The following is a 27,370-nucleotide window of genomic DNA, read 5'->3' on the forward strand; positions in this document are numbered from 1 at the left end:
CAGCTCAGTCTGTGAAACATATTGGGTCTGTGCATTTTGCTCAAGGAGCAGGTTTTGGATCCGACCCCTCAGCTGTTCTGGTTTTGGCCTATAGAAGGGGTTGCCATAATTAGTACAACTTCACAAATCATCATTTTAAGATTGTGTGTGAAAACTGAAACTTGGCTACAGACCCTGGGTCTCTGAGCTGGGGTGTAGTCCAGAAAACAGGTTTAACAAACTCCGACTTTAATCCTGAACTCTGAGTTGGAGAGACTATAAAACAAATAAAACGACGATTCACTTTGGTCGAATCAGAAGTTTTTAATGCAGAACATGGACACATTTTTCAAAATAAAAGCTGCAGCAGCGAAGTAAGAAGGAGCTGGAGTTGGAGAAAATTGTTGCTTAAGTCAAGGTGTAGGACTGAAGAACACATTATGCATAGTCCTTTCATTTAACCACACAGTAGATGGCAAAGTGGTGGATGTGACTAAAGTTTCTATTCATTTAGGTACAATCCAGTGAAACATAAGAACATGCAGGTGAACCATGTTGACTCCAAACACAATGCAGTTTCCACATCTTCGCTACATTTCATCTACAATCCTCCTCAACGTTATAGACTGTTTTGTTTTTATGGCTGTACCTTCACTAATACTGCAAAGTATCTTGAGATCTGATGAACAATAGATGTTCTAATAGGCCTGTCCTCACAGTGCCAGTGAAATAAAGGACTGGACCTATAGATTATGCTCAGGCCAGAGGATAAATCCATCCTGTCCTTACACTGACTGATCACAACAGTCACATCAGTAAAGATTAATTAAATTAATTATCTGCTTGTGTTATGGAAACTCTGAGTTTCCTTCAACTCAGGGATGAACTAGTTTTTACTAAACCTGCTTTCTGGAGTACGCCCCTCAAGAAAACTAACCACTAATACTGAAACCATGGGTCACATCAGATCTGCTTCCAAAAACAGCCACAGCACCACAGAGAAAATAGAAAATGTCCCATTTCCCTCTTGGATGCCAGTTTGACCCTTGATTGCTTTTTTAGCTGCATATTCAGGAACAGACAGACAAGATAAGCTCAGGCACTTTATCCCTGCATGACCCAGTTTGCAGAGACCCAGAGACCTGGGAGAGGTGTAAACTCAAACAGAGTCTCAGATGACATGTCGCTGGCTTAACAGATACCTGTGTTGTAATCAGTCATTGTAGATTTTTGTTGAGCATTACACATAATTTCACCATTTCTGCTTATTAATTCATCAGAATTAGATTCAGGGTTTCTAAAGTCAGTTCTTGGCCATGAGCTTTTAAAGCAATATTAATATTTAGTCATCCATGTGGCACATAATCAATGGAGACATGAGTTTTTAATGTTTTAGAGTTAAAAATAGTAGCTTTTAATGTTTTTAAATGCCTTTAAGTTGGAACTGTGGCACTTCAGTTAGCAACGTCACACAAACAGCCAATCGCAGCACATGTCAACCAACCAAACGATATTTATTGACATGTTGTCGCCCCTATTAGTGTCAAAATAAAAGCACTTCCTTCCTGTGCATTTTACAACCATTTGTAACTGAGTAGTGAGTATAAATAGAGACCTAAAGAATATGCAAACTACATTTGTAGGGACAATAAACCTCTTGGACAGTTAAAATGGGGCCACCTGTCTTCAGGGGCCCTGAGCTGACTGACGGGGGCCAGTGGGTGCCCTTGGCTGCACAACAAGGACAACATGCATCATCACATCATCCATGACATTCCTTAGAAAGTGAAGCTGCACCTGAAGGTTCACGGCCTCGAACTCTAAAACTCCCTGCATATGTAATGTCTGCAGACATGACATGAGCCATTTTGTTTGGCCTTTCCTGCAACACTTTGCTGAAAAACACTCATTTAGAAACATAACAAAGCTTTTTTGCTATTTACACATCATGACATTTAGCTTCCAGAACCCTGGGTTGTCCTGTAAACATTCCCAACGTTATTATTTTTCTTCTGGGGCAGATTTATATCTAAATGTTAACAACACACTGGGGTAAATGTTTAGATGGGAGGAGGAAGTAAAGCCATAGTTCTATCCACTGGAAGGAAATGAATTGGCTAAATATTTAGAGCAGATCTTATTCTGTCGCCACAGAAGTTGATTTGTCTCGACAGTGATGATGTGTCAATTAGAAACCCTAGTTTTTCATCTTTGCAGTAACAGCAGTGATTACTTTCTGAATTGACTTTGTCATTGGATAATGTTGCAAAGCCTAAAGTACCAGTGATACTGACCTTGACTCCTTCTCACACACTGAGGCTGCAGAGCTGCAGTGTATTTACATCATCAGCTTGATTTGCGTTAGTCATTAAAACCCAAAGATATCCAAGTAAAGGTCTCATTGTTCTACAGATCAGGTTCTCATTGGAGAACTGAACCTCACAATGCTAATATTCACTATCACTGCAGCAGGAACTGTGTCCTGTAGTGGTGACGCACCAAATAAAGTGCCGATATCAGGACGGTGAAGGGGCCACCAAGAATCGGACCATTATCCTGGACACTGTTGATATGAAAGTGCTATCTGTGGCTCCAGTCTTCCATAACCTTAGTCAAACAGTAGCTGTACATAATGTTGGGTGTTGGCAATGAGCTTTCGGTAATAACTCGCATTACATTTTGCAGCGTTGTTTTATTGCTGGATGTTAGAGTTGGGCAGAACTTGACCAAACGACTGAAGGTGTCGAGTTGAAGCTGGATCGGGTTCACACATATGCTGCTGTTGTCGATGACAGATGTCCTGTGCTAAGCTCAGCAAATTCCAAATTATGTCCAGCTGCACTTCTGGGGAAAGTTGAGACACTTAACCACTCCAATCAGTTTTTAATATCTTCCAGGAGAGAGAGGCCAAGTGTTCACACCCTTGTTCAAATTTGTATGCTTCATAGCGTCGAGGCTCCAATGACACATGAGAGAGAGAGAGAATAGTGCAGGGGATGTAACTAATACAAGGCAATGTCAAAAAGCTGGGCAGTCCAAAAGTATAAACCCCTTTAAGATATACTGAGATATACTATATACTGTCTGTCATTTTTACTAATAAATGATATAAACAATTATTTTAGCAAAACTGTGTCTGTACTACACAGTGTGAGACTGTACGTGTCCCATCACTGGAAAAGGAGAGGCAGTGCAGCCTGGTGAGTATGAGGAAATGTAGGGTGGGGAGGGGACAAGAAAAACAGGATTTTAGAGAGGCCAATTATTTCTGTTTGGAGGTGCACATCCATTACTGTGCTCAGGTGTTAACCGGCTCCATGTGTGTTGACACTTCATATATCGGTCCACATGCCGCTGCCACCTCAGTGGGTACAAAGTGTTTCTGTGCATGATCAGGGAGCAGCATCGTAGGAACACCTCGACGTCAGATGGCTGCGTTTTGTTAGCCCTGTTCAGGAACGTCAGCGCCCCGAGAGACGACCTGAAAATGTTGAGGTGATGGTGACGTAGTAAAGGCAGGTGTTTTGTTTTTTGTTTTGTTTTTTGGTTTTTTCATTTCTGTTAGAAGTCACCATGGGGAAAAAAATCAGCTGCTAAGCAGATAAGGGGATTTGTTAGATCTCGGCCACTTCATGCACTGAATCCAAACAAGTCACACAAAACGGCTGATCCTAATGTCTAGGCCACTATGGCTGGATCCAGATGTTTTCAGGCCTGGGCTGTGACGGCCAGATGTTTACGAGACATGAGACACGGGTGAGGACTCTGGTGTTAGCGGCCTAGGTGGTGTAGGCTCAAAGCAGCCAGAGCAAAGAAGAAGTGTGTGTTCGTGTGCTTCCTTCTTTACCGTTTCCTCCTCATGTAAAGAAAAACATTTTCAAGGCTTAGATTTCGTGATTTTCTCCAGCTGCAACCTAACACCCATAGGTGAGCCAGCAGAGTGGAATCAGCCTAAAGAAAACAAGTCACATCAGGCGAGCCAGGCAGAGGGACTTTGTTATTACAGGGGGAAGAGACAGCTGCCGTTAAGGTTAAGCGACCGGCTGCTAATAGTATTTCCCTGACCTATACTAATGGAACATAGACTTAAACTACTTGTAGGATGTCGTGAATGAGGAGAACATCGTGCTGCATGTGATTATCCAGCGTCATGCAAACATTCACCTGGAGTCGAGAGTCTCATGACAAACAAAAGGCTTTACCATTTGACATTTTGTTATAACCTACCGTTTGAAATACTTTGCGCCGATAGTCCTTAAAGGGTCAGGTCACACAAATAAACAGATACATGTGTTTATTATGGAGAAGCATTCTTATACCACTTTCTAATCTGGGTGAACTAACCCTTTAATGAAAATATATATATTTTTTTATTGTCAACAACACAAAACAATGTATGAGGTTATCTCTTTTCTGACGACCCTAACCTTTGACCCCTAACATTAGGATGCACACTCAATACTCTTTAGAGTCAGTCCATTGCTGGCTGTTTATGGGAAACATCCTAAATGTCACCAGGCCCACCTTTTGAAATGTAAACAACGAACAGTGTCGTCATGCAGAGAGACATTTATTCCCAAAACCCTGACGTCCTAGTATAAAATGAACGAGATACTCTTCGCTGACATCCTGCTACAGAAATGATCCCTCGGATTTTCAGTCTGACCTCTGGTCATGTGACTCCTTCACGCGGCCTTGCCCCCCGATTTTAAGAAGCTCCAACACTTTGTATGTAAAGACTGTACTTTGTTCCCTGTAGTGGTAGAAAACTCACAGTAAAGACACAGGAGTAAATGGTGAAATAAATAAAAAGTCACTTTTAATTTGAATCTTCCTTTCACACTGACATTCAAGCTTATAATCTGATCACAGATACAATATTCACCTAAAACACACACACACACACACACCCACACACAGAGCTTTAGACTCTTTTCAATAAGCTCGAAGCATGAAATGTACACAGAGGAGTGTGCTCACACACAGACAATGAAGTTTTTAACAAGTCCATGTTTGTACCCTGGTGTCAGTGTAGATTCTGGTTTTAAGCAATGGCCCCTTTGTTTTTTTTACAAATGTGCAAATAAGACAGTTTAGGAATCCTTCAGCTCTCAGGGTAAAAGTCCAGGATCCTCAGGAGCAGTGACAAACCTGGCACTCCACCTCAGCCCTGTCCTTAAATACATCTCCCTGCTGCCTGCTCTGTCATTTTCAAGTAAAGTGCTCCTCTAGAAAAAAATCAGTCTTCTGCTCCAAAAATTTAAATACAAAACCAAAATCCCATGGAGGAAAAACGGGAATGTCTTTTAAGAGAAAAAAGCGAAAGTGGGCGGCCGTGGCTCAGGAAGTAGAGCAGGTCGACCACGAACCAAAGTCTTTATGGTTCCATCCCTTCCCTGGTCCACAGGCTGAAGTGTCCTTGGGCAAGACGCTGAAGCCCAGGTTGCCCCCGGTGGCTGTTCCATCGGTGCATGAGTGACTGTGTGCGTGAATGGACAAATGGTGTAAAAGCCCTTCGAGTCTCGAAAAGGACTTTCCAAGACTTTCTACCACAGCAGGGACAAGCTACAGTCCAGCAGGGACTCATACAAACTCCAGTTTCCCATGGCCACTGTACATCCCCCAGTGCACCAGCGACAGGATCTTGTCGTTGCCCGGGTCGGCCTGCCTCATTTTGTCACAGGTCAGGCAGCAGTTCTCATGGCCCGTGACTGGCACCATGCACTCCAGGTCCAGTTGGGCCACGTGGCCCTTTTTTGAGTGGTGGCCATGGAAACTATAGTGGAGTCTCGACAGCATCTGCTGTCGCTGGTCCTGCAGCCGTTTGTTCTCACTGCGAAGCATTCGCAACGCCAGCATGATGAGCAGCACCAGGATGAGGCCGCCGGCGATGGGGACGGCAATCACTGCTGCTCGGAACCACACCTCCTTGGCTGAAGCAAGCTCTTGGACCCGGGTCACCATGTTCCTGTTGTTACCGTCGGTCTGGTACCGGCCATCTGTGCGGACACAATAAAATGTTTAGATGCACCTTAAGGAGCAGCCTCCCTTACAGTCACGGTAGTAAAGAACAAAATAATCTGGTGGGAGTCACGAGGACAGATTCTCACCACGCACCTTTTCTACAAGTCTACAAGCTCGTCTTCCTGCCTGACGTGTCAGGAAACATGCACATTCCTCCTCAATGGGAAAATTACATGCTGCACACGCAATAAAAAAAAACAAAAAAAAAAACAGAGAATATATCTGATCTCTGTCCAAGTGCTCAAGGTAAACAGGCTGCTCCCTGCTGGATCCCATTAAAAGTCCAATTGAAGCTCTATAAAGCTGAGAACTGGGGGCAAGGCCAGTCTGAATATGTGCAAGAGAAGAATACACAACAGAGTCCAATAACTTTAGTTCAACTTAAAGGTGAAGTTCGTAGAAAAGCTTCTCGTACCTGTAGAGTCCCTGGCGTGTGCCAGGTCGTGCAGGCCTCTGTAGTTGCACATGTCATCGTGGCAGCACTCCAGCATCGTGGCCCAGGTTCCGCCGAGGGCATCTCTGCCTCTGGAACTGCTGCTGCTGCAAATGTCTGCAGCACTGGCGATGGGGTCTAAGCACCCGTGGGTGAGGGGAGAGTTTGCGTGGAGCGGGTCTAAGACCTTGGTGAAGCAGGCGTTGAGTTGTGACTTGCACATGTATCCAGTGGCTACACAGTGTGGGGCGTCACAGTAACACCTTATGTCTCCTGCAGAAGCAAAGCACACAGGGTTAGAAGAACGTCTACACCCGTTTTAGTCCCCGACAGTTGGACTTCAGCTAAAGCATTTCACGTCTGTCAGGATAAAGAAGTTCATCAGGTTCAACTCCCTAAGCCAAGACCTACCCAGATTAAACTGAGTTTATAATCTACTACATTTTTATCTCCTGCTGCCTCTTTTGCCAAAGTCCATGTGGTTCAGCCCAAACAGAAACCTGTAAAGGGGGTAGGGGGGGTGCAGCTGAAGACCCTTCTCCATCGTCTGCATTAACTTTAACCTGTCTCCTCATTATGGCCGCCTGCTTTCACACGGGCCCTGTCAGTACCGACCCACGGCTTCTTCCTTCATCACATCACTAACGTTTCCTAAACGCTGCGTGTCTCCTTTACATATGACGGACCGACGGATTAAACCTGTGGACGCAGGGAGCCTCATCAGCCCAGCGCTGCCCTGTGGCGTCTGGACACCGTTTCATTAGAAAGGAGGAGCAGGAGGAGCAGGACACATTCTTGTCTCCACCGAAATGATGTGGAACAAAAGAAACGACTAAAGGTGAAGGACCCGAGTTAATGGAGAGTTATCCGGTTATTAGAGTTAATAGGTTCAGCCTGGTTTAAATATAAACCTGTCTCTATATGACCGAGGTTACCTTTAGTGAGAAGAACAGCCATGGCGCAGAGCTCCAGTTGAAGCCAAATGGAAACCAAACTGGACTGGCGATCCATTTACACCAAATTAATGCGCCAAATCTAGTCCCCGTCTGGTCCAGAACCGTCCACTGAGCACAAAGCTGGACGACAAACCGGGTTTACATTGAGCTGCAGTGAGATCTAGACATCCCTCTAGTTGTTCGCTCTCACGCACAAAGACAGAAAAGTTACTGAGTGCGTCTGGAAAAACGCTCCGACATTGTTGGCGACGCAGCGTCTCTTTCAGCTCGGATGGGAAAAGGCGACATGTAAAACATGTAAAACCCCTTTGGGAAGCGACAGGAAGAGGCTTCCTTTGTATTCCTGCACAGAGAAAAGACGGAAAAGTCCCCCGGACGAAATGCGACCCCCAGAACTCGGCACCGACTCCAATTTATCAGAAGAAATAGCTGCGGTCTGTCCGAGCTCCGCCCGCCGCCGCTGACTGGGCAGACCAGGACAGAAAAGCTCTTCACAATAAGACGCGACACGGCAACTGTGTTTCTTTTCAAAATAAGGTGGGCTAAGACTTTCTTGGTCCGGACCAGCGGGTTTCAAACACAAGGGATTCATGTAAAGGCCTGACAGAGAGTGACAAGTCAGTAATTAGATGTTTCCTGAAAAATAAAACTCAACACACAGAATGAAAATAGCTTCATGTATTTATCAGGATTTATCAGTGATCGATTAAAGACAAGATCATATTGGCTGATAATATTATTATTGCAGAGCGGCCTCACATGATTAAACAGCTGTTTAATCAGCAAATACAGATGTGCTTTTAATTCCCACCAGTTTTTATTTTGTAGACCAGACCACCTACAGGTTCCGGTCTTTCTCTGTCTGACTTGATGGCCGGAGTTGGCCCAGTCCCCTGATTTCCATAATACCATGTTTAATATGCCATTACTGGGTAACACTGGTCCCAGTTTGTCTGCTCTGCCTGGTCACGGTGTCGCCTCTATACAAATGAATTACTGCTGGATACTAATGTGTGTTATTACCGTGTTGCTACAACACACACTAATAAGAAGAGTTAGACCATGTTAGTGTGGAGCTTTTATTCTTTGTCTCTTATTATGAGGCACTTCAGAGTCCACATCTCCTGTCCAGCAATAGAAAGAGTCCTTCACTGCTGACGTGAGGACTGGGAGGTCCGGCAGGGTCCGTACTGGACTGGAGGCAGACCTACCTGCGGCGTCATCCTGCTTGGCCGCCAGGTTGACGCCGCGCTGCGCCGCTTCGCTTCGGGCGGTGCTGCGGCTGCAGGACAGACGCTCAGAGACATTAACAATCCAAAGAGACACATGGCGCCACTGAGACGACACACAAACACACAACTGCTCTTTAACAATCCTGCACGACCGGTATCGGCTCCGGTGGCTGCGCTGCGGGGGAGTTGAGAGAGAAAACAGCCTACACAATAACACCACGGCTCAGGTTACACACTGTGCGCTTGGCATTTTGGGGGAAAATGCAAAAAGTAACAATTGTGATTAAGCTGCAACAACCTGAGCGTGTAGAAATGAAGCCAACACTCAGCAGGATGAGGAGAGCTTCAGGGAACACAGACTCCAATTACCCTAATTATCTACAATCCCACACAGGCGCCAGTCCAGGCCTGGCGTTAGGCCGCGTCTCTCACTGATACCGACATGGACCAGATGAAAGTCCACAGCTTTGAGGCCGTTACTTCATTTTCATCTCCAGTGACCTGCTGAGGTTCATGTCAGTCACTGTCTATGTGGGAGCGTCTTTATGTTTTTAGAGGGATCTGCAGAAATGCGCCTCATAGAAGCTGCTCTTAGTGCTGACGGCAGCTCCACGTCTCCACCTGGTGGTCAGAACTGATAATCAACTTTTTACTCCGTGTAATATTTTGTCTTTTGTGTTTACACACTGATCTGTAGTCAGTCAGTTAATAGATACACTCTGATGCGCTACAGCCTCACATCAGTAAGGTTCCTGGTTTGAAACCCATCAGGGGCCTTTCTGTGTGGAGTCTGCATGTTCTCCCTGTGCTTGTGTGGGTTTTCTCCAGGTACTCTGGTTTCCTCCCACAGTCCAAAAACATGTATGTCAGGTTGATTGGTGACTCTAAATTGCCCATAGGAGTGAGTGTGAGTGTGTGAGGTTGTTTGTCTCTATGTGGCCCTGTGATGGACTGGGGACCTGTCCAGGGTGGACCCCTGCCTTTCACCCAAAGAGAGCTGGGATAGGCTCCAGCTGATCCCTGTGGAAACAGGGCTGTGTGTCTTTTCATGCTGAGACGATGAACATCAACCAGCTTTCAGCTCAGCAGGGGGGTCGAGGACTGAGGCACTGATCACATTCAGGTGGTGTCTACATTCACACGTAGAGAAACACTTGAAGGTGTGACCTGGTGCAAACAGAGGTGTTTTGCTTAACAAAGGAAAACTAGTGTTTGCATGAGGGGGGAGCAGAGGTCAATGCTATAACAGAGGACCACACATAACAGTGTTTGAGTTCTACATTTACACTCAAACAGAGTCCCCTGGTTTAAAACAAAGTTTTAGAGGAGCCCGACTGATGCAAAGTACCATATTCTGCACACATGTAAGACCTAAACCACATGAAAACACACACCAGGTCAGACAGACGTCCTCTGACACCTCCCAGCTTCCTCTACTCTCTTTGATGTGAACCATATCAAGGTCTCTGAAGAACCAGAGACAGACAGACTGTCTCCACCCTCCATGATCTATTTTATTCTCCCAGAGATAATGGAGTAAATATTCTCTTAATCAGAGCAAGAGGCTCAGCAGTTCTGCAGATACACACTGGCAACACGCAGGGTTTTGAAGTTACAGATTGTTTTTGAGAAGGATTCACGCAGGCTGTCTCTGAAGTGCTTTAAGAACCTACGGAAACCACCTTTGTTTTTACTTGTGGGAGAATCCATTCACGTTGTGGATAATCCACGTTTAATCCTTAGGAGTGATTATCTAGCTCTGCTTCTGTGACGCTTTTGTCTCTTCAGTGTCTGACAACATGATATGAACTAATCTTCATCCTTGTTCTGCAAGCTGAGATTTTTATTTTGTCTCAAGGTTTATTTTTTTCCCCAGTAATGGATGGATGGATTTGTGGAGGAGGGAACTGGTTTGCTAGCACATGATTTTGTGATTTCGGAAATATGTAATTTGACATATGTCTTTAAAAAAAAAGTGTGTCATGTTGTTCTGTATCTACAAAGGAACCAAAGTGAAATAGCATAGAGCTCTTTCTTTCAGTTCAGAAACAACAAAGTAATAAAAATTATACAAAAAACACACAATTTATCACTAGAGCCAAAAGTTTCTTTGACCATTTGCATATAAAATTATTTTAACATTCTGTAACAGTGAATATCAATAAACCTGCAACACAAAATAACTTTAAATCTTCATATTTCAGTGTGTGAGCAAAGTTACTAGATAAAACAGGATGTTCAAATCACAAATATTTTTATCAGTAAAACAACAAAGCTGTGTATCTAAAACTCACCCAGCATATTGACAAAACCATCTTAGGCTTATTTACTATCTTTTTCCAGGGCTTGTAGTCTTCATCGGCTTTCACGGAACAGAAAATGCTCCAGACAAAGCACATGAACAGACTTTGTTAGGAATATTTGGTGGACACTGTATTTTCCCTGAAGGTAGAAAACAAACACACGTCTGGTGATTAGACTCTAATTTTGGTCCACAGTTCCACACGTGTCATTTCATGTGAGGGAGCAGCAGCTCAACCTTAAGTCAAAAGGACAAAAACACTTAAACCGTTCAGTAGCTGCACAATCGATCGTCGGTTACCTTCCCAAAATGTTCTGTTTGATAGTCCTACAGATGATTTAGAGCTTCTTTTGCATTTGTCAGTAGTTTAATGTAAATTGATGAAGTTAAAGAAATCAAACCTTTGAAAGTCTGTGTGGAGCATCGCAACTGAATGAAAGTGGGCTGCTCTCATTGAGCTCATGTTCCTTTACATCACATGGACAACCTGATGTGTGGGTGTGTGTGTTGTTTACCTTGGGAAGATATGGGATGTACTAGAAAACAAGTCGGGTCCATGAAGATCCCATTTCACAACTTACAGGACTTAAAGCTGCTAAGGTGAGATAAACAGATGACACTGGCAGAGGACCTGTAGGGTCAGAGCTATTTTGAAGGGACACATGAGACAAATTAGACAGTTTGAATGAGCAGCGTATCCACGTGTAAGGGTCTGGACACCAGACCAACGATTAAGTCCTGAATCTTAATTTGTGGAGTTTATGAGCAGGATTAAAATCTGAGCACTCTCTCTAGAGACTCATCTTAGACCTGAATGTGAGAATCTTCCCCTTTCCCTTCCCTCCTACATGACGTTGTCATCAAAACGCCCAAAACGTAAAGCTCATCATTAGAAACCAAACTGAACAACATCGCCCCGGTGGCATATTTTATTGAATTTGTCAATATACTTAAAGAAACAATATACAAAGCAAAGACGTGGTCACCTTTTCTGACTGTGTGCTGCAGGTTAAGTGGAAAAACAAGCTGCTGCTCTTCCATCACGAGGGAACAAATAAGTGGGCGAGGGATGAGACGTGCTAGATGACATGCTTCCTGAAGATCTCGTCACTAATCGACCAGGACAAAAGAAAACATGCGGTGTGCAGAGAAAGGAGGCTTAAGCCTTTCAACAAGGGGCGAGTTTAGGAACCAAACATACTACGCCAACAAAAGAAGCAGTGCTCATTTTAGTTTCTCATGTTTATTACAATACACACATTTCACATTTGACCTTGTGACCTCCCGTTGCCCTGCACTGATTGAAGAGGTGATCCATATACCGTCGATCTCTAACGACCTATAATACCACTCGTAAATGCACAAATGAAAACGTATGGATATCATTCTGGTTTATGGTTCATTACTACAACTCTTGAAAATAAAACCTATTGATTATGCATCCTCTTATTAAAACTCTGCTGTTATGTACAAAGGAATGAACTAGTGGTATCACCTCAACTTAAAAAGTCAGAGAAGCAGAGAAACAAAAACTGCCGGGACAAGGAGGGGGGAAAAAAAAAAAGGACGCTGTAAAGTGTGGAAGTCTCTGGAGGGCCGAGGAGGGCCGAGGTCAGAGGAGGGTTGTGGGAATGGTCCAAAGTAGCACGCCATCACATCTCAATTTTGTCTGTTAAATCACTCACTCCTCCAGGCACTGTTTTCAAACTGGGAGATGCAGGGCCACCACAAGCTTCTGACAGATCACTGAACCATTGTGAGCAGTTAAGACAGATCTGCTGAGAGGGTGCTCAACATGCCTAGGTACATGTCATGGTTCACCCAAAGGTGGAGAAAGAGATACTAGACATTTATGACTTTAGCAGGATTTGAGGGAAAGAATTACATCGACACCAGCGTGGTATGCTTTACGATAGGCTTCTGTGAAAAAAATGGTTTCCTTCCTCCATTTCCATGCAGTTCAGACATGCTGCAATGGTTCAATGATCCACGAACCCACAAAATGAAGCTTTAAGTGTGCAGACAAGTTAACATGAAGAAAAGGCTAGCTAACAAACGCAGCCGCCCAGGCATTGATTAGCTTGGATGTCAAAAGATTTGATAGACATGGCTTTCCATGGCTTCAATCTACAAAACATATTTACAGCAAAGATGATAACATCTACAAGAAATCTACATTATGCCCCACCATGGGTTTTCACAAAACCTGTAACTCCCAACGTCCTCCCACAGCAGCGCTTCATTTCTCCTTCTTGGTTCTCCCAGCCCAACGGTCCAAAGCCAACCTGACTGCAGCTCCTGTGTGTGTGTTAAGACCAGGCTCAGAAGGAGCTGAACAACTGCTCTCTCTCCAGCTTCCAACTGCTGTGCAATTGCTCTTCACCCCTGTTCCCAACGCGCACGTCAACTTGCACAACACAAGTTTTCAGACCATGAATGAATTTTGATTCTTCAACTTTTCAAGTTCTTTGATTTGCTGTCTCAGAAAAAGTATCCTGTGGGAATGACACAGACAAAAGGATTTAGCATGTTAAGGTTTTCATTTCAACAGGAGCAATGTTCTTTAGTAAAAACATATTCTAACCTCTGCTCACGCAACGTTGCTTGTATTTCACAGACTCTGACCAAAGACCGGAGGTGTTTGAGCTCCGTGCAGTTGTCAGACATGGAAATGCTCCCCATGGTGTGAGCCTCTTCACGGAGTCTTGATGCCTTATAACAATTTTGTGTGACACAAAGAAATGAGCTTGTTGCAATTAAGAATCAGAATCAGCGTATAAGCCTTTATGGGTCCGATTTGCATGTGAACTGTGGGCAGTACAAACCTGTTTCTCTGCGTGTTCAGCCTGCCAACCTTGCACATGCTTGATAAGGTTTTCATTGAAGTGGGCAGCAAGCGTCGGGGTGAAGGAGCAGGGTGGCCGGCTTGTCGAGGTGGTGGGTGCAGCGGAGGAAGAGTTGGAGGTGCTGCTGCTCCTGTTGGAGACGTGGTTGGGAACCGGAGAAGGACTCCTCTGACTGCTGCAATCAACACAGGTTGAAGAAAACGTAAGCACTGAGCCGTGTCGAGCTGAGCTTTATAAAAGAGCTTGGCTTTCACAAACAGGAGTAGTCAACCTGTTCTCAAAAGCAGTGCACATTTTCCACAGCAGACATTTGAACATGTCATAGCAGGAAAACCACCAGGGGTGACTGACAATATTCAAGAGAAGAGAAGAGGATGAGAGCGAGAGTGAAGCATCTTGAAAAACAGACGTCATAAATCATGTGCCCCATCGATTCCTGGAGGGGAATGTAAGGTCACCCCCCGATCAAATGGACCAGCTAGTGGTGCTGAAGGCCCAAACAGTTTACCGGGATCGCAGCCTTCAAGGAAACATGGATGACTGACCTCTTCCTAAACTGGCTTGTAACTTTGTGACCAAAGGAATGTGGTAGGAAGAAAGTTAGGGGCTGGGAAATGTTTGGGAATGACATGTGGTGTAACCCAGGACGACTAAAGAACCAGCCCTGCACAAAGGATACTGAACTGTTGGCCGTTAGCATGAGACCTTACTACCTTCCCAGAGAGATGCAACTTAAGTGTCCGCTGATCTACATGGACTGAGGCGGAACTTTACCAGAACGCATCCTAAATACGTTGTGTGGTGCGACACTTCGATGGTGACCATTTACACATAAGAGCAGAAACACGAGCAGCCTGTGGAAACATCTCGTCCATCACACAGTCTGCATCCTTCCATGCTCAGAGAAATATAGTTTTCTTCTGCCTAGCTGGTACTTCCTCTTTGTCTATTTATTTCAAGTTATTTTCTACTATTTGCTGTTCATTAATTTTTACCTATGTATTTTTAACCTGTCTTTATTTCTGTAAAGCACTTTGAATTACTCGGTGTATGAATTGTGCTATACAAACAAACTTGCCTTGCCTTTGTCTAGCACAGGGGTCTCCAACCCTGGTCCTTGAGCGCTACTGTCCTGTAGGTTTTCCAACTATCCCTATCTTCCAGTTTCTGATTGGCTGAACACACCTGATCCAGGTAATCAGCAGTGGGTGGGTCGGGGATATCTGGAAAACAAGCAGGACAGTAGCGCTCGAGGACCAGGGTTGGAGACCCCTGGTCTAGCAGGTACGTTATGGACATGAGCAGCCTGGAGCACGCACATGGAATTGACTAACCAATAGGAACATGGATTATTGATTTAATATACCCATTTTCCAGCAGGCTGTTACGGAAGCATTGATAAACTGAAATTGTTAGCGTCATCTGAACTGTTTCAGAGCTCTCAGGGCAGAGGTGGATTCAGTCAAAGTACTGTCAAAGTCCTGAATATGACTTTACATTTCAGTACATAATCCCATTAGCTAGTGATTTGTTAATTCTTTTCTTTTCTCTGAAAAATAACAACATGCCATCAGTTTAAGGAATGAGCATATTTCAACCCAAATCAAGCAGCGATTCACGTTTCTAGTAAGGACCAGCGATATCTGGCTTAAACTCCAGTGGGTGTCGTGGTTGTACCTACCCTTGGCGCTGCAGGGTGCACGGGGAAACTGTGGTGGCATCGTGACTGTGCTGCTTATCACTGGAAAAGGACTGCTGGGAAGTGGGCTGCGGATGAGATGCCTGCTTCACTGCCGGTGTGCTCACCTGGATGCAGCAAGTTACAAACACTACATAAAACAAATTCTCTCCACGCGACTAAAACAAAAGCTTAAGATTTTAAAAGCGCATCCATCAGAGCCTGTTTTGTAAATCATCAAGGAACAGTTAAGAAATCTGTGAGATGTCTACTTGGCATACCACGAGTCAATGTGTTTCACAATACAATGCTCTTTTCAATACGCGATGCATCTAATTCCACTGGCCGTACATTTTTCCAGCTCTGTCCTTTCAGTCTTGAAGCCTATGGAAGCCATGCACCTAAGGCTTCAGTGAAAAGCCTTATATGAGCCAGTCGCTCTCCTGATTCCTGATTTCTAAAGATCGGTATCGGCATCAGCCATCGCAAAACCCGCATCCGTAAACATCTGATCTCAGTCACGTTGTTGCGATGGAAATTAGTGTGTGTTTACTTGCCCTTTGATTTACTTGTTTTAGCATGTAGAAAACTAACGAAGGAATTTTGTCCATTTCAGAAACAGTCTGAATTAATGCTGAAGTTTCCACTGAGCGTAAACTGCTCGAACAAATTCAGGGAACCCTTAATCATCTCAGTATGAGACCAGGTCAGTTAAACATCAGGGTCTGTCCATTTATGAAGAACTAGAGACTGTTAGTTTGCTGCAGATGAACGTGACAACAGGCGCGATGATGAGGCAAAAGCAACACAACCCAAAAAAAGCAATAGTTTTAAATGTGGAGGCCACAGACAATCTATCTCTCCTTATCCTTCCTGACTGATTCTTTTCTGGTTTTGTGTTTAGCTACTGCCCTTGTCAATACTGGTAGCATGATGCAGTACCTGGAGCCCAGTCAGTTCGCTCAGGTAGTCCAGTTATTCTCCAGTTACTCCAAAGATGGCACATCTCCAGTCACAAGAAGGTTTGCTGTGTCTCAAGAATGGAGGTGATACCGGCAGACTGGCTGCTACAGCAGAGACCCGGACGTGGTCATTGAAGGGCAACAGTCCAGCTCCAGGACTGGTATCTGCTCCTTTATGCCAGGAGGAAGCGGAGGAGCAGTGAGAGAGCCATACAAAATGACATACAGCTGGATACTGGTGTGCATGATGCTGACCAAACTGTCAGACTCCATGAGGGTGGTATGAGGGCCCAGCATCCTCTGGTACAACCAGTCCTCCTGGACCTCGATTAGGTTTCACCAGTGAAAACCAGAACTGGCAGGTCCACCCCCAGTTGACAGGCATGAAAGAGTCCGGAGACGCCTTGGTGAACGTTATGCTGCTGTAACATCATTGACCATGACCAGTTTGGTGGCGGGTCTGGGAAGCCATACCCTTAGAGGGCTGCACAAACCTCCATGTCATAGCCAACAGTATGTACTGTTGTAAGGTACCAGGATGAAGTCCTCAGTCTGGTGCAGTGGGCCCTGGGTTCCTCCAAGTTTCCTCCCAGTTTCCTCCCGGTGCAGGACAATGCCCGGCCCAATGTGGCTGGAGTGTGTAGACAGCTCCTGGATGATGAAGACATTGATGACACTGGCTGCCCCTCACGTTCCCCTAACAAAAATCCAATTCAGCACCTATGGGACATTATGTCTCAGTGCATCCGATGTCACCAAGTACGACCACAGACTGTCCAGGAGCTCACTGATCCTCCGCTGCCCCCCATCAGGAGCATGCCCAGTACTTACTGGGAGTGTTTACAGGCCTCCCAGGGGCAACACACACTTCAGAGCCGCATAAGTTGATCTGATGAAACTGAAAAAGCTAAGATGAGCCTATGGTTTAATTTTTTTTACCAGGGTTTTCAGTGAGATTTTGACTACAGCCCTCCATGGATGCATGTTATTGGTTTTCGCTGACCATTGTCACTTTGTACAAATTAGACAATGTACATTAGTGAAGATTTTCAACTCGAGTAATTCATCTTCATCAGGATCCAATATGCAATTTAAGTGTTCCCTGTATTATACAGCTGCATATTTAATGTACATATATGTACATTCCTGTTGTTTTAACAAGGGAAACTGTAGCAAAATTTCGACCTTGTTCACTAACTACTCTGCTGCACTACCCTTGCTAACCACACTTATTGTTGTTTCTCACCTTTGGTTGAGAGATGGCAGGCTGCGTGCTGAGGATGGGCTTTGGGGGGCCAGCATTGGTCTGTGGTGTGCTGATCCTTGGAGAAACATAAGACCTGGGCGATGAGGCATCCGATGTTAAAGACATTGGTGACTGGTTCGATTGCTGAGCTGCTGGAAACACAGAAAAAAAAGAGAACAAATAGGGGATCAATATATTAAATAACCAACAGCAACACTATTTTGAACATTTATTTTTTATTTGGTGGTACCGTGGCCTTCATCAGTAGTAATTTAATCAACAGGAAACATGCAGGAAGCCTGAACGGTTTGCATCAGTCATGGGAGTCATATACAACATGCACATACAAGTACACCTGCAGACACTGGTGCAACAAATATGCTTCTGCATGGATTTCATTTACCTTGGTTGGAGAGTTGAGCAGCTTGAGAAAGTATAGTAGTGATATTGAAAGCAGATGGTCCAGCAGTGAGGATCTTATGGAGCATCGACTGTAGTGACGCTTGTGTGACAGCGGCTGTGAGAACTAGAGGCAGGCAAACACAGACACAGTCAGCCAGATGTATTTTATAAACCAGTGCTACTACAATGGTTTCTCCATGAAACTGACATTCAAATTCGGTAATGTGCCCGATGTAAATATGTCTAGTAAGAACTGTCATTTTAGCTTTAGTGGGGTTAACATTTTTATTTTTATAATATTTGTTTATTGTTGCAGGGTTAACGACCTGTGCACTGAGGCTTAAATTGTAGTTCATTGACTCTGACAGCTCACCTGACTTTTTGCTTGAACATTTTTTATTGGTATTGTATTTCAAGTTCTGAATTTGAAGGGCACGTGTCATAGCAGCAGCAGTTTACTGGACAACAAATCTTTATAATATTACTTTCCAGTCTCATTTGCATCTTAAACCTACATTTTTCTTACCTTCATTGATTTTTGCCATGTCAACACTGGCATTGTTGAGCTGCAGGGCAGTTTGAAGTGCGGGGAGAAGTTGGCGGAGCAGTGTGGGGTCCTGAAGTAGTGGAGGGGCAGGGGACTGCAGGACTGGAGAGACGGGCACAGTGGATGCTGATGATCCAGGAGGCCCTGACGAAGGATTCAAGCTCCTGGAGCCTGAAGATGATGACAAAGACTGAGGGGTAAGCGTCATTGCGGGTTTCTCTACCTGGGTTGACTCTGTGGAGGCAGCAGAAAGAAGGACATCATATCACTAACAAACACTGCCTCACAACTCAACCTCTATAAATATCAATGCAGCTCCTTACTGATGATATTGTATATTCATTTATAACGGACAGAAGAACTACATCATGGAGTGACAGTATCACAGGTGGCAGTACTTTGTGGCCTAAATGTTTTCCCAAAAATAAATAAATAAATGTACAACACATGTGGAAACCCTGCATCGCATGCTCCTGTCAGCAGAGTAATGGTATAATGTGCACAACAACAGACCATACAAACCAGGCTAAGCTGCACTGAGCAGCTGTAATCAGACCAGAGTGTCATCCTGCCATTCCTTGTGTCTGTAACACCTGACTAATATGATAAAGTTCACTGTGACATTTTAGTTTGACTAACATATTGATTGCTGGCAAACTGTGATGTGATTTTACGCACAGAGGATCTCTATGTACATTTCAGGTCCTTGCAAATGCATAAATGTAGCAAGGGCACAACCAAATATATAATAAGTTGTGTCTCCAAGCTTTAATGTCATTGATTCATGAAAACAACAGTTTTCTAATCCAGATATTGGATGTTTTTTCATAGAGCTGACAACCAGATGAGGAGAAAAAGCTGATTTAAGACTGACTAGATAGAGAGATTAGATAACACTAATAATTTATTATTCTAACTTGTGGTAGCAATATTTTGCTGATGGCATACTACTTACCACCAGTTTTTTTTTTTTTTAATTGTTTTGCAGCAGACTGCTGTGATAATGTGTGTTATAATGTCAGGATGTAAGACTTACTAGAACCAGTAAAGCCAGGCGTTGCTGTTGCTTGCATAGCCTCCCTTCTGTAGTCCCTGTCTTTCGGGAAACTGTTGACAACTGCAGTCTTTGTTGCGTCTTTTTGCCTCTGTTCTCTGTGACGGACAAATACAAGCATGCAGGTAAACAGATATTAGCCACGTATCCAACCTTATGTGACACTTAGAGCCAGGAAATACATCCAAAAATTACATCTCACCTTTTTTCAGTGCTATGGACAGTTGGGATTTTAATATTTTTTTCTGTTTACATGAACTCATGGTAAAACGTGATTCAAAACAGTTTTATCAAAACTATATGACATTGCCCAGTAACTAGGGGCAAATGTGGAATATCAACAAAAGAAAAACATCACTACCAATGTTCTTTTATATTTTGTAGAATAATATGAACCTTTATTTTCCCCAGAGTGGGGAAATTCACAACATTGCAACAGCAGCGTCCAACACAAGATAAACAAGTTATTCTTAATAAAAGAGCTAATAAAAACAACAATACTCATAAATAAGTCTAGTGTTACACTCGTATGAGTATTTACAGTGTTTCCATGTTTAATCTCCATAGGTGTGTGAAGTCAGCTGGGGATAGAGGTGTTGTGTCTACTTGGAGCAGTGCTGGTTGTACAGTCTGGACCTGTGGTAGCGCTCTGTCTCACACTTATGGTGGAGCAATCTGTCACTGACAGAGCTGTTCAGTGTTGTGAGAGTCTCATGCATAGACAGTCATTTTCCAGCAGGGATGGTAGCTTGGCTAACATCCTCCTGTCTCCCACAACCTGGGACAGAGCTGGCCCTCTTGATCAGTTTGTCCAACCGTCTGCTGTGGAATTACTGTTGGCTCAGCAGACCACTCTATAAAAGCTGGCTGATGCCACCACCATGTTGAAGAAGGTCCTCAGCACTTTCTCCTGTATTACATTAATATTATATATTAAAGTGCGTTGCTGTTATTTGACTAGTCCAGCTCATTGTTGAGGTGAACACCCAGGTAGTTACAAGAATAAGCTCTCTGAGTCTCTATTCCCTGGATGTGCAGCGAATCTGCATCTATGAAAGTCCACTACCAGGTTTGAGTCAATCTGGAGGTGGTTCTGCAGGCACCAGTCTGCCAAGTGCTGGATCTGTTCTGCGTACTCTGTGTCATCCTCGTCTGAGATGAGGCCGACAATTGCAGAGAAATCAGACAACTTTTGCAGGAAACAGTTCAGTGAGCTGTAGTCGGCAGCAGTGTTGTCACGATACCAAAATTACAACTTACAAGCACCAATACCTGTCTAAATCATTATATGAGAAAGTTGCCCTCAAATTCCTGAGATAAGTAGGAGGCCTGTGGATGCTTTGACTGCAGCCTGCTCACAGCTGAGTGCAGGACATCACAGGAAGCATCAGTGTTAGTAGATGGGTGATAATGCAACCATCATCATAACATGTAAGAAATCCCTCTGTAGATAGCAGGGGCTAATGGTAACAGCTAACAGTTCAATGTCTTTACGGCTCCTTAAAAGTGATGTGCCCTGAGTTACATCATCTATCATGCACAAATACTGCTGGCACCTTTCCTCTTACTGCTGTCTGTTATCCTGTCTGCCACGACGAGGTAAAAAAACAAAAAAAGTTGTCAAAGGTGCCTGGAGTTAGCATATTTAGCATAGCGGTCAAAGATAAATAAATCATCTAGTCCTAGTGAAACAGATTAAAATAAAGTGTGTATATTTAAGTGGTTTGGGTAAAAGTATTATAGCTACCTCTCCAGCCACTCTTTGGGTTTTTCCCACTGGGACACCTCTGTCCTGCAGTTGTAGTAGTATTTCTTTCCAGATGAGCTGATGTGCTCTGACCAGTCGTCACCAGGTTCATAAGGCTGGGAAAAGGAGCAAACATTTAGGAACATGAGGCCAATAGGAGATAAATCAATTATGTGCATGTGTGTTTAGAGGATCTGATGCAAGAGCTTGTATTGTAGTCTGAAATGCACAAGACAGGCTGGGAATGAAGGTTGGAGTGTTTTCAGAGAAGCTTTTCAAACTGGAGGGAAAGGTGTTTTTCTTCAAGACACCACTTTAAATTTGTAAGATCCTTAGATTCCCTCATTTAAAAATTTGGAGTGTTTCTCCAAAATGCATCAAGCAATTGTGCACCCTGATAACACTGAAGTCATTTGGATGTTAATAAAGTCCTTTAACCCACAATGTCATGTCTATTTTTTTAAAAAAACAATACTAGCACCAACCTTTATTTTTGCATGCACAAACAAGAGTCTGGGGTTTTTAGGAGTCTAAAACACCAGCTCATCAAAAAAAGCTGTAAAGATTTTAAGACTCTGGCAGTAAATGTATGGAGCAAGACTAAAACTAGTTTAATTGGTCATTTTGTGCCAAGCATGTAAGAATAGAACAAACATTAAAAAGTAAGTAAATAGACAGAGCTTTCAATAACAATAAAATATTTTAGCTAGTCAGAGAAGAAACAAAAAGATTTTTTTTCCCTACAAAAAATGCTTTGCCCTGCTTCTATTCCCAACCTTACTTTTTTATCTTTATGTCATGAAGACATAATAAAACCCTCAAAGCTGCAAAACTACTAAGCAGTAGCTATTGCCCACAAACAATTCAAACTAGTACAAACAATGTCTGGTCCATCATCCGCTGCCATGTCAAGAATGAGGCAACACTTACGGTGTCTGTGGTCTTGCTGGAGTTAAATTGCGAATTGGAGCTATGAAGGGAACTGTGATTGTGAGAATTTTCTTGTGGACAGTTACTGGTCCCTGCAACAAAACAAAAAAGAAGAGGGCATGACCTTTCAGTAACAATAACATGGAAAGTTCATAAAAACAATTGTGAAAGGATGGCTGAAAACAAAGGCACATATATCAGCCTGAAAATACTTCGTAGGCATGTGCTCAGTCACAAATATTACTGTTGTTCAAGTGTGAGAAGAGTAAGTGTAAATTACTTTGGATTACAGGTGAGGAGTCGTGCACATCTAACCCAAACCATGGCATTGCTGCATGTTAACATTCGCACAAGTGGAAATAGAGAAAGTCAGATGGGCACATTCACATCTGTGCAGGTGAGACAAGTATAAATCTATAGCTACAGAGGGTAAAGTATATTTTCACAAATCCACGTAACAGCACTATGCTACTTTTCAGGGAATTAGTTGCACTGGATCAGTAATGACATTGGGCAGAAAATGCAATGTTAAAAGCAAAATAATCGTTTATGTTACTTTAGTTGAAGTTATGTTTGTGTTGACAGGCCTCTGCCATGAACTTGTCGTTCATGGACATACAAGCACACAATTCAGGTTATGAAGCTTTCAGATCATGCTTAACTGTCTTTGTTTTTTGTTTTTCCCTTTACACCATTATGGGTTGCCCCTGCTTAGGCAAGTTTCATTCATCCCAAACTTATTTTCTGCTGTCCTGTGGTATCACTTCCATAGTGGTAGCGAGATACTTAGGTAGGTATGAGTATCAAAGTTAACAGCAGCACATCAGCGTCTCTAGAGTGACTGCTGTTCATCTACCCAAAGCAAAAAACATATCCTATATGATACAACTTCATGTTGACATCATCTGTATTTGTGATGTTACTGCATTTGTGAAATTACGATGCTGCATCAGTTGCGTTTAAGGGTAAACATCTGCAGCCAGCTCCTTTTTACTGATACACAATAACAACTAAAAAGTGCTGAAGAAATAAAGAATCTTATTTTACTTTGGTTAGATTTAAAACAACCACAGTCAACATATGAAGCTATATTCTCAAATATTTCAAATTAAAATGTAACATTTAGGGCTGCAATAACTAATTAATTAAATTGACAAAAATTAATTATTGAAACAGCTGGCAACAAATACACTCATTGATTTAGTAGGGTCTAGTGATTTGCATGAGTAAATTATGAAACTGAATTAAACGTTTTAAAAAGGGGAGGAGAGAGAGTACTGCAGGAGAGAAAAGCCGAAGAACAAATCTGTCTAGTTTACATGAATATCACAGAAGGTAGAAAACAAAGTCGAATGACTGAGACTGTGAGGAAAGTAATATTAAGATTTGTTGTGCTATGAACTGCAGCCCTCCAAATACAAAACTTTTATAATAATACCTGATGTCGTGCACAAGATCACAGAACAAAATTATTTGCATCCATTCATTTATACAAGTATGCAGACTCTATGGTGTAGACCAGGAGTCTCTAACCAGAGTCCAGAGCCACTGTCCTGCTTCTTTTCCAACTGTCCCTGCCCTTTGCCGCTTCTGATTGGCTAAACACACCTGATACAGGTAAGCAGCAGTGGGTTGGGCAGGGATAGTTGGGAAAACAAACAGGACAGTGGACCACAAGGACTGGAATTAGAGACCCCTGATGTAGACCCTAGGTATTAGATACCTGGACTCATACATGTTCTGTTAGTAAAGGATGGTATGGTAAACACTGGCTTTGTTCAATCTAATACTATTTCAAAATGATGAAAATTTCCAAAGGCACTAATGTAATAGTGCATTAGGGCTATTCTCCCCTTTTCCCTGTGCCTCCTAAGACACTAATGAGAGTTACTAGTTATGTAACTAAAATAAAAGTGCATTGCAAGTTTTCACCTCTGTTGCCTTTTCACTATGTTGTTGCATTACAACCTAAAATTTAAATTGATTTTTATTTGGCTGTTATGTAGTTGAACACAAAATAGTCTAAGTTGATGAAGTAAAATGAAATAAAAACTTATTTTAAAAATTTATAAGAAAAAAAAAAAAAAAAAAGAAAAGAAAATTGGCGTGTGCATTTGCTATGAAGCCCCTAAATAGGTTCTGGTGCTACCAATTACCTTAAGAAGTCACAATTAATTAAATTAAGTCCACCTGCAGTCTAATTGTCACATCATCTCAGCATACATAAGCCTGCTCTGAAAAGCCCTAGTCTGTAACACCACTAAGCAAAACACAGCATCAAACAAGCAGCACAACGAAGACCAAGGAGCAAGTAAACAAATCAGGGTTGGGTTACAACTAAAACTTTAGATATTTGATGACGCACCATTAAGTCTGTGAAGGAATATGGCACCGCAGTAAACTTGCTAAGAGAGGACTGCTCACCAAAACTCCCAAACTGGGTAAGGAGGGCATTAATTGGAGAAACATCCAAAAGACCAACAACAAACCTGAAGGAAGTGGAGAGCTTCAACAGCAATGACTGTGGTGTCTATCCACTATTGGCTGTACATGCCACAGAGCTGGACTTTATCGAAGAGTGGAAAGAAAAAAAGCCCTCACTTAAAGAAAAAACCAGGAAAGAACTTTTTGAGTTTGCCAAAAGCCACGTGGGAAACTCCCAAAAGGTCTGGAAGAAGGTACTGTGGTCAGATGAGACTAAAACTGAACTTTTTGTCCATCGAAGAAAACGCTACGTCTGATGCAAACTCAACACCTAACACCATCCCCACAGTGAAGCATGGTGGTGGCAGTATCATGCCATGTGAATGTTTTTCATCAGCAGTACAGGGAAACTGGTCAGAATTGAAGAAGTTATGGATGGTGCTTAAAAACAGGACATTTGAGTTCCAGGTTGTAAGGTAACAAAATAGGAAAAAGGCAAAGGAGGTGAAAACTTTTGAAAGGCACTGTATGTAATGTGAGTCGCAGTAATTCATTCTAGTTCCAAACATGTGGTCAGACAATCGCCCAGCATAGGAAAATAGTTCTCATACAAGAGATGCTTACTGTTCACTGTAACAGAAGTTTAGTTATGTTTTTAATCAGCCATGAAAATCTGACTAATCAAAGAAATAAACAGATTAAACAATAATTTAAATAGTTGTTAGTTGCAGCTCTAGTAACATCTGTCTCTTAAAATCTGCACAGAAATTCCAGTAATGTCCTCCTCAGTCACATTTTCACTTCTTGTCTACAAAATAACCACATTGTCAACCTCTCTACCACACCTCCCTGTTAATAGGTCCACAGCTGTTATGTTAATCTGTCTGCCAATATTTTACAAGAAATAAAATCAATTCACATAAAAAATTTGGCATCAAATCCCAAATGCTACAAATCATGATGTGTGGACACACACAGTGCTCACATGCAAAAGAACAGCAGTTTTAAAATGCTTAAAAAAAAAATTAAAAAAAGCCATCTACATAATCTGTCCCAGCAAACAGTATGTCTCACCTCCGTCCCTGTCTCTGGCACGGTGTGTGTGGACAGCCTTTGCTCTGCTGTGCCCCGTGCTATCGATGTGTTTGTTTTCGCTGCTGTCAGACCTCCTGAGAATCTTGCAGGGAGGAGTAACATCTGATGAATCTCGCACTTTTTCATGTTGGTGGTCCCCCCCTGGATGGCTCTTGGATGAATATTTGAGGGTCTGTTGGCACAAATAAAACACGTCACAACAAATCTCATCTCTTGTTTGCGCGATGATGTAATCATGATCAGATAAAACTAGTTTCAGTTTTGTTAAACATCAATTATGCCTGTTCAAAGTTTTAATATTTCAGCTATCTCTTTGCAGAGCTAAGGTTTAGCGCTCATCTAATGATTCATGACTTATCTGCACTCACAGGCTGCAGTGAGTCTGCCAACACTTTGTGCTGTAACATTACACATGTGATGTTATGTAGTTATTGTTTATATTGGTCATTTCTGGCAGTAACGAATCAAGACATTACACCTAATTAGCTAGCTGTGTCGATGTAATTAACGTATTGATGAGGTTTATGACGCACTAACCTCATACTGAATGTAATTGTTAATAGATTAGTTTGACGGTGGGTGACAGTCTAACGTGAGACTGCGGTCAGGCCCTAAACGGACAGGCTAACAGCTAGCGGCTAACAGCTAGCTTAGCCCTGCAGTAAAACTCGCTTTGCCCTTTCCCGACTCCGCTGATTTCGACGTATATATTCAATCTATGCTGTGTTTGCCTGGTCGTGTTAACGTCAGGGAGTTGCTGTGAGGCCCGGCCGTAAATCCCTAAGTAAACAGTTCACTTTTCCCGTTATTTTCCGCACTGACTGGGGCCTGTTGTGCTCCCGAGAAGCCCGAGCTAGTGTCCATTTTAATTTTATTTGCTGCTAGCATGCTAGCAGGCTAGAGTTAGCTAAGAGCTACCTGATAGGGCTGAGAATCTCTTCGGTCACACCTGCAAATGTAAAGAAATCAGAATATTAAACTTCAAATGTCAGCACTGTCATGCAGCTGGAAGAACTGAACGTACAAGTTTCCAAACAGTTATTTTGGATTCAGTAAAAATGGCGGATTGTCAGAGCGTAGCTCCGATGAGAAGGAAAAGCTAAATAAGTAACGTTAAAAGATTGTTTACCCATCGCCGAGTCTCGGTTGTTTCCTTGCATACATTACCATCAATGCCCGGTTAGTGTGTTTGGAGTGGGATGTGAAAGACTAATTTCGACACTGTATTTTCTTGTTGCTTCAGCGACCTGTGATCGTGAAGTATTTCAGCTGAGCTTAGAGCTATTTCAATGGCAGCGGCAGCGCTGAGCGCGAGAGCGCCCCCACTCAGTCCAAACACACACAGCACCCAGGGGTGCCAGGTATTACGCGTCTATTACACATTAGATCAGATACATGCATGAGATTTGAACCAAACAGTTTGAAATTCAGTGATTTATTTATTTTTTAAAATGTATTTATTATTTTAATGGGTGATAACAGGACCTGCCTTCTTGGACAGAAAGGCTCCTGC

The 27,370-nt window shown here is 43.0% G+C and overlaps 2 protein-coding genes across 4 annotated transcripts; both read right to left on the minus strand.

Annotated features, from left to right (window-relative positions):
• Positions 1 to 4,776: 4,776 nt before the first annotated feature.
• Positions 4,777 to 7,855, minus strand: bambia (BMP and activin membrane-bound inhibitor (Xenopus laevis) homolog a). The gene is made up of 3 exons (XM_026292289.1): positions 7,372 to 7,855; positions 6,419 to 6,709; positions 4,777 to 5,978 (listed from the first exon to the last, which is right to left on the minus strand). Exons 1-3 carry the CDS (start codon positions 7,445 to 7,447, stop codon positions 5,563 to 5,565), a joined length of 783 nt encoding a protein of 260 aa, XP_026148074.1. The 5' UTR covers positions 7,448 to 7,855; the 3' UTR covers positions 4,777 to 5,562.
• Positions 7,856 to 12,150: 4,295 nt separating this feature from the next.
• waca (WW domain containing adaptor with coiled-coil a) lies at positions 12,151 to 27,175 on the minus strand. Of its 3 annotated transcripts, none has more exons than XM_026292365.2 (13): positions 26,987 to 27,175; positions 26,776 to 26,806; positions 25,837 to 26,029; positions 22,339 to 22,430; positions 21,409 to 21,524; positions 19,644 to 19,759; positions 18,587 to 18,778; positions 18,062 to 18,184; positions 17,659 to 17,810; positions 15,454 to 15,578; positions 13,752 to 13,947; positions 13,511 to 13,638; positions 12,151 to 13,421 (listed from the first exon to the last, which is right to left on the minus strand). In XM_026292365.2, the coding sequence occupies exons 1-13, from the start codon at positions 27,025 to 27,027 to the stop codon at positions 13,352 to 13,354; spliced, it is 1,575 nt and encodes a 524-aa protein (XP_026148150.1). In that variant the 5' UTR covers positions 27,028 to 27,175; the 3' UTR covers positions 12,151 to 13,351. The 3 variants fall into 3 exon arrangements, with proteins under 3 accessions (XP_026148150.1, XP_026148149.1, XP_026148148.1); XM_026292364.2 differs by having other exon boundaries at positions 17,659 to 17,807; positions 18,587 to 18,841; XM_026292363.2 differs by having other exon boundaries at positions 18,587 to 18,841.
• Positions 27,176 to 27,370: the final 195 nt, after the last annotated feature.

The sequence above is a fragment of the Mastacembelus armatus genome, chromosome 20, assembly GCF_900324485.2.
Source record: "Mastacembelus armatus chromosome 20, fMasArm1.2, whole genome shotgun sequence".
NCBI lineage: Eukaryota > Metazoa > Chordata > Actinopteri > Synbranchiformes > Mastacembelidae > Mastacembelus > Mastacembelus armatus.

Bases quoted from the DNA above. Each gene is read 5' to 3' on its own strand.
- bambia (XM_026292289.1), bottom strand. From the start codon at position 7,447: ATGGATCGCCAGTCCAGTTTGGTTTCCATTTGGCTTCAACTGGAGCTC. The intron at 6,710-7,371 runs GTAACCTCGGTC...TTGCTTCTGCAG, and splicing joins GGCTGTTCTTCTCACTAAAG to GAGACATAAGGTGTTACTGT. The intron at 5,979-6,418 runs GTACGAGAAGCT...GTGTCCGCACAG, and splicing joins ACACGCCAGGGACTCTACAG to ATGGCCGGTACCAGACCGAC.
- waca (XM_026292363.2), bottom strand. From the start codon at position 27,027: ATGGTAATGTATGCAAGGAAACAACCGAGACTCGGCGATGG. The intron at 17,811-18,061 runs GTAAATGAAATC...CTGTGTTTCCAG, and splicing joins TGCTCAACTCTCCAACCAAG to CAGCTCAGCAATCGAACCAG. The intron at 13,422-13,510 runs GTTAGAATATGT...TCATTCCCACAG, and splicing joins GCAACGTTGCGTGAGCAGAG to GATACTTTTTCTGAGACAGC.